Below are 6,978 nucleotides of genomic sequence, written 5' to 3'. Positions count from 1 at the left end.
AGCTGCTGACTCATTTTTCAAGATTTTCTTGCATGATTCTAATTTCTCTTCCCAATTTTTCCTATACTTCTCTTTCTTGATTTTCAAACTCCTTTTTGAGCTCTTCCACGACCAGTGACCAATTCATATTTTTCTTTTTTGTATTTAATCAAATACTTTATTAACTTCTAGTTGACATCATTCATTTCCGCAAGACTTTGAGTTTCAAATTTTCTCCCCATTTTCCCCCTACCCACCACCCCAAAATAGTGATCCCACTGGATATCCCCTCCTCCATACTGCTCTCTCTCTCCCATATCTTCTCCCATACCCTCTCCAACTTTCCAGTAGGCCATGGTGGATCTCTTTGCCCCAGGGCCTGTATGTCATATTTCCCAGTTACATGCAAAATAATATTAATAATTGTATATATATATATATATATATACATATATATTTTAAACATTTTATTTTAAAACTTTGAATTCCAGATTCATTCCCTTCCTCCCTTGTCACCCACCCTTACTGGGAAGATAAACAATTCAGTATAGGTTGTATATGTGTAGCTATGCAAAACATTTCCATAGTGGATATATTGTAAAAGACTGACTATATTTCCCTTCCTCCTATCCTACCTCCCACTTGTTCTATTCTCTACTTTGATCCTGTCCCTTTTCAAAAGTGGGTGTTTCCAACTTCCCTCCCCCCCAGCCTTCCATCCCTTCCATCATCCCCACTCTCATCCCCTTCCCCTCTACTCTTCTATAGGGTGAGATAACCTATGTAGCCAAATTGTATGAGAATAAGGTTGACCCATTCCCTTTTGCCTTCCTGTTCTTCCCCACCATTATAACCATTTTCCCTTGCCTCTTCTATATGAGATAGTTTACCCCACTCTGTCTCTCCCCATATCCTCACATTATATTCCTCTCTCACCTCTTAATTTCACCTTTTAAGTATCATCCCTTCCTGTTAAATTGGTCCTGTGCACTCTATCTATGTATACCTGTAAACATATATACACACATTCACATATGTATTCATATGCCCGCATACCCTCATATAAAGACATATATATATATATATATATATATATATATACATACATATATTTCTATTTCCTTCAACTAATTTCATACTGAGAAAAGTTTCATCAGTCACAATGATCATTTTTCCATGTAGGAATGTAAATAGTTCAACTTTGATAAGTTCCTTATGATTTCTTTTCCCTGTTTACCTTCTCATGCTTCTCTTGCCTCTTATATGTGAATGTCAAATTTTCTATTTAACTCTGGTTTTTCATCAAGAATGCTTGAAAGTCCCCTATTACACTGAATGACCATATTTTCCCCTGAAACATGATACCAAGTTTTTCTGGGTAGGTGATTCTTGGTTTTAATCCCAGCTCCTTTGACCTCTGGAATATCATATTCCAAGCCCTTCAATCCCTCAGTGTAGAAGCTGCCAGATCCTGTGTCATCCTTATTATGTTTCCACAGTATTCAAATTGTTTTCTTCTTGGCTGCTTGTAATATTTTCTCCTTGATCTGGGAATTCCAGAACGTGGCTATAATATTCCTAGGAGTTTTCTTTTTGGGATCTTTTTCAGGAGGTGCTTGGTGGATTCTTTCAACCTCTATAGTTCTAAAACATCAGGGCAATTTTCCTTGAGAATTTCTTGGAGGATGATTTCTAGGTTCTTTTTTTTGATCATGGCTTTCAGGTAGTCCAATGTATATATATCCTTTTTGGAGGGCAATTGGGGTTAAGTAACTTTTCCAAGGTTACACGGCTAGTTTTTATTGTGTGGGTGTTGAGTATCTGAGGCTGGAACCGAACTTGGGTCCTCCTGACTCTGGGGTCAGTGCTTTTACTCACTGTGCCACCTAGCCTTCCTAGTCCAATAATTTTTAAATTATCTCTCCTGGATTTATTTTCCAGGTCAGTGGTTTTCCCAGTGAGATATTTCACATTGCCCTTTATTTTTTCATTTGTCTGGATCTGTTTTATAGTATCTTGATTTCTCATAAACTCACTAGCTTCCATTTGCTCAAATCCAATTCTGAAGGAATTATTCTCTTCAATGAGCTTTTGAGATTCTTTTTTCATCTGGCAAATTCAGCTTTTTTAAGGCATTCTTCTCCTCATTGGCTTTTTGAGCCTCTTTTATCATTTGAGTTAGTCTACTTTTAAGGTGTTATTTTCTTCAGGCAGGTTGTTGACGCTCGTTCCATAATTGTTTTACATTGTTCTTATTTCTCTTCCCAATTTTTCCTCCACTTCTCTTATTTGGCTTTCAAAATCCTTCTTAAGGTCCTCTATGGCCTGTAGCCAGCTCATATTTTTCTTGGAAGCTTTTGGTCCAGGAGTTCTCACTTTGTGGTCTTCCACCTGTTCCATGCTTTGATCCTTTTTGTCCCCAAAATAGGAGTGTAAAGTTGGGTTGCTCCATTTGCTTTGCTTCCTTTGCCTACTCATTTTGCTGCTTAATTACTTGACTTTTGGGCTTTTTGCCCCAGTAGGACTCTGCCACCAGACAGGGGAGCTTCCTCCCAAATGCTGGGTTTTTCTCAGCTGCTGAAGGTATTCATTGAGTGCCCTCTCTGAAGCCTCCACACGCTCTGCCAAGCTGGTCGCACACCCCAGGACCTCCACCCTAGACTGCAATCCAGAGCCAAGCAGGTGAAAGCAAGAGCAATTACCCCTCAGACTTTTCACTTGGTCCCCCTACAATGTGCAGGCCAGGAGCTGAAGCAGCCATGTGGTGGCAGCTTCATGGCCACGGCACCTCAGCTGCTTCTCGCCCCAGGGGCAAAGGCCGACCACACTTCCAACTACTGGATCCCAAAGTCCACAGTGTACTGACCTCTCACTTTGTCCTTAACATATATGTGTTGATAATTCTGGAAACCACCCCAGCTGCAGGTGATCTGAAGTCCCTCCAGCCAGGTGGCTGGTGGGGCCCACCATGAGGCTAAAACCTCTGGCTCACGCAGGGCTGGGAATGGCTCCCAGAGTGCTGCACTGGCCACTTCCTGCTGGCCTGCCAGGCTGTCCTCAGCAGGAGGTTAGCTTCTCTGTGTCATTTGTTGATTCTTTAGCTCCAAAGTTTCTTCAGAGTCACCTTTTACACGAATTGGAGGAGGTGGGAGCTGGAGCCCTGCAAAAGTCCTGTTTCTACTTCTCCAATTCATATTTTTCTTGGAGACTTTTGATGCAGGAGTTTTGACTTTATTGTCTTCTTATGGTTGTATGTTTTGATCTTCTTTGCCACCAAAGAAGTATTCTATAGTCTGATTTTTTTTCCCCTCTGTTTGCTCATTTTCCCAGTCAATTACTTGACTTTTGAGTTCTTTGCCATGGTAGAAATCTGCTTCCAGAGTGGAGAGTGCTCTGTCCCAAATTTCTGGGGTTTTGCACACAGCTGTTGTCAGAGCTACTTCTAGGCACCTGCTCCAGAATTGTGAGGATTCCCTTTTCACAGCTGCCACAAGCTCTGCCATGCCTGCACTCCTCCTCTCCCCAGGACTGCCACCTAATGCTGTGACCCAGATCCAAGCAGGGAAATGTAAGAGAATCCTGCCTTAGCATCAGGAAAGAGATTCCTGCAATTGCCCTATGATCAGCTTCTTGGTCCTGCCACCTCCTGTGGTCCTGGAGCTCTAGAAGCGGCCACTTCTGCTGCTGCTGTTGCTATTGCTTCTGCCTCAGTCACTGCCACTTCCACCACCCTGAGGTCAGGGGCTGGACTGCACTTTTCTGTCACCCAGGCCCACCAGAGTTTCCCCATTGACCTTTTACTTTCTCTTTGGTATTTGTAGGTGGAGAAGTCTGGAAACCGCCACAGCAGCCAGTGATTCAGTCTCCTGAGATCTGCTCTGACACTGTCTGTGCTGCTGGTGCTGGCATGGCCCACACAAGACTATACTTGGCTCCCTGCCTGATGCAATAGACCCTTCCTGTCAGCATGCTAGGCTGTCTTCAATGGGAGATTTGTTTCACTCTGTCATTTTGTGGGTTCTGTAGCTCTAAAATTTATTTACAGTCGTTTTTTTACTATTATTTAATGCAATTGGTGTATGAGCTCAACCAAATTCCTTCTTTTACTCTGCCATCTTTGCTCCACCACTCTTGATAGTTCCTTTATAGGTCAATCTATTTCTTTTTCTTAGTTGAGTTGTTTAGGAAATCTGGTCTTCTAAAAATTTTGATAGAAGGTATTCCTCTATTTCTATTGTGTTCCTAGTTTTCTTAGCATATAATAAAAATATAATCTGATTAGTCTTTTTATTTCTTCTGGTTTTATTGTGATTTTACCTTGTTCATTTGCTATTTTATTGATTTGATTTCCTGACTCTTTTTAAGGTGATTAGTTAAAATGTTCATAAATTTTATTAATCTTTTCAAAGAACCAGCATTTAGTTTTATTTGTCATTTTCGTATTTTTTTGTTTCCAGTTTATTTCTTTTCTGCTTTTTTAATAGCTCCTCTTTTGTGGTTATTTTAGATTTGTTTATTTGTTGGATATTTATTCTTTTAAATTATTATTCAGTCTCTTTCGTGCTTTCCAGGAGCCAAGATGTCTAAGCGAGGTGGGTCATCGGGAGCAAAGTTCCGAATTTCCTTGGGTCTCCCCGTAGGAGCTGTCATCAATTGTGCTGATAATACAGATGCAAAGAACCTGTACATCATCTCTGTGAAGGGGATTAAGGGGAGATTGAACAGGCTTCCTGCAGCTGTTGTAGGTGACATGGTAATGGCAACAGTAAAAAAGGGGAAACCAGAAATTCGGAAGAAGGTTCATCCAGCAGTGTTAATATGGCAACGGAAGTCATATCGGAGAAAAGATGGCATGTTCCTATATTTTGAAGACAATGCAGTGGTTATAGTAAACAACAAAGGCGAGATGAAAGGTTCAGCCATCACGGGGTCTGTTGCCAAGGAGTGTGCTGACTTGTGGCCCAGGATTGCATCTAATGCCGGCAGCATTGCTTGATTCTCCGTTTAAAAAAAAAAAAACCCTCATTAAAGTGTCTGCCTATAAAAAAATTATTATTCAGTTTATTAATCCTTTCTTTTTTTGTTTTGTTGATGTACATTTTTGATGGATATGATTTTCCCTTTGAAAACTGATTTAACTCTATTCCAGAAATTTTGGTAGTTCTTTCTTCATTATAATTTTATTTCACATAATTATTAATTATTTCTATGATTTATATGTTGACTAATGCATTATTTAGGATTTTATTTCTAAATTTTCATTTAGGTACATCTCTTTTGTTTGTGAATAACTTTTATGAATTTATGGTCTATAAAGGATATACTTATTATTTTTACCTTTTCATATTTGTAATATCTCTGTGCTCTAATAAATAATTAATTATTGTGAAAGTACTATATGATAATAAGAAAGTTTTTATATTTTATATATTCTTTTGCTGTCACATTTAGAGGAAGTCATAAGACTTTTATGACTTATGCTCCATAAATTATGTCCCATAACTTCCTTTTTGTTTTTCTTTCTATTAGATTTATCTAAAACTGAGAGGGCAATCAAAGTCTCCTATTACTGATATATTAGTCTATGTATTCATGTAGCTCAGGTAATGTTTGTTCTTTAAATTCTGATGCAAAGGTATTTGGAGCATATTATTATCTTTGTTGTGTGTTCCTTTCAGCATAGCATCATTTCTTTGTTTACCTCCTTTTACTTTTTGAATGTTTGTTTTTGCTGTCAAGTACCATGCTTACAACTCCTGCTTTTTTTCCTCAATTCCAAAATATCAGGGAAATTGTCCTTGAGAATTTCTTGAAGGATTATTTCTAGATTCTTTTTTTTTTTTGATCATGGCTTTCAGGTAGTCCAATAATTTTTAAATGATCTCTCCTGGATCTATTTTCCAGGTCAGTGTTTTTTCCAATGGCATTTCACATTGCCTTCTATTTTTTCATTTGTTTGGATCTGTTTAATAGTATCTTGAGTTCTCATAAAGTCATTAGCTTCAATTTGTTCCATTCTCATTCTGAAGGAATTATTCTCTTCAGTGAACTTTTGAAATTCTTTTTCCATCTGGCAAATTTGACTTTTTAAGGCATTCTTCTCCTCATCAGTTTTTTGGGCCTCTTTTGCCATTTGAGTTAGTCTATTTTTTTTAATGAAATGCTTTAACTGCTAGTTTGCATCATTCATTTCCGCAAGTTTTTAAGTTACAGATTTTCTATCTGTTTTTCCCCTACCCACCACCCCAAAATAGAGATCCCACTGGATATTCCCTCCTCCAATATTCCATATCTTCCCCCATACCCCTTATGACTTTCAAGTAGGGCATGGTGGATCTCTATGCCCCAGTGCCTGTATGTCTTATTCCCAGTTACATGTAAAATAATATTAATAATAGTATATATAAATATATTTTTAAACATTTGATTTTAAAACTTTGAATTCCAGATTCATTCCCTTCCTCCCTTGTCACCCACCCTTACTGGGCAGATAAGCCATTCAGTATAGGTTGTACATGTTTTAGTCTATTGTTTAAGGTGTTATTTTGTTCAGTCAGATTGTTGACTCACTTCTCATGATTTTCTTGCATCATTCTCATTTCTCTTCCCAAGTTTTCCTCCACTTCTCTTACTTGATTTTCAAAATCCTTTTTGAGCTCTTCCATGGCCTGTAACCAGTTCCTATTTTTCTTGGAAGTTTTGGTGTAGGAGTTTTGACTTCATTGTCTTTCTCCTGATCCATGCTTTGATCCTTTTTGTCCCCATAAAAAGGAATCTAAGATTTGATTGCTGTGCTTGCTTTGCTTCCTCTGCTTGCTCATGTTGCCACTCAGTTACTTGACTTTTGAGCTCTTTGCCACAGTAGAACTCTGCTTCCAGAGGGGAGAGCTTTGTCCCAAATCGCTGGAGTTTTTGCAACTGCCAGAGTTGGGGGGAGGGAATAAAGAATAAAGAGGATGCCCATTAGTTGGGCATCCTCTCTACAGACAACACAAGCTC

At 38.8% G+C, this 6,978-nt stretch overlaps 1 protein-coding gene across 1 annotated transcript; it reads left to right on the top strand.

Annotated features, from left to right (window-relative positions):
- Positions 1-4,556: 4,556 nt before the first annotated feature.
- Positions 4,557-5,028, top strand: LOC138156981 (large ribosomal subunit protein uL14-like). Its single transcript, XM_069082420.1, has one exon. The coding sequence runs from the start codon at positions 4,559-4,561 to the stop codon at positions 4,973-4,975; it is 417 nt and encodes a 138-aa protein (XP_068938521.1). The 5' UTR covers positions 4,557-4,558; the 3' UTR covers positions 4,976-5,028.
- Positions 5,029-6,978: the final 1,950 nt, after the last annotated feature.

This window comes from Petaurus breviceps, unplaced genomic scaffold (assembly GCF_028583685.1).
Source record: "Petaurus breviceps papuanus isolate PSGF00001 unplaced genomic scaffold, PetGlider_PUasm1.0 164, whole genome shotgun sequence".
In the NCBI taxonomy this organism is placed as follows: Eukaryota; Metazoa; Chordata; class Mammalia; order Diprotodontia; family Petauridae; genus Petaurus; species Petaurus breviceps.
Note: the sequence above shows the minus strand (reverse complement) of the source record. Positions and strands in the feature narration are given on the sequence as shown.

Bases quoted from the DNA above. Each gene is read 5' to 3' on its own strand.
- LOC138156981 (XM_069082420.1), top strand. From the start codon at position 4,559: ATGTCTAAGCGAGGTGGGTCATCGGGAGCAAAGTTCCGAATTTCCTTG.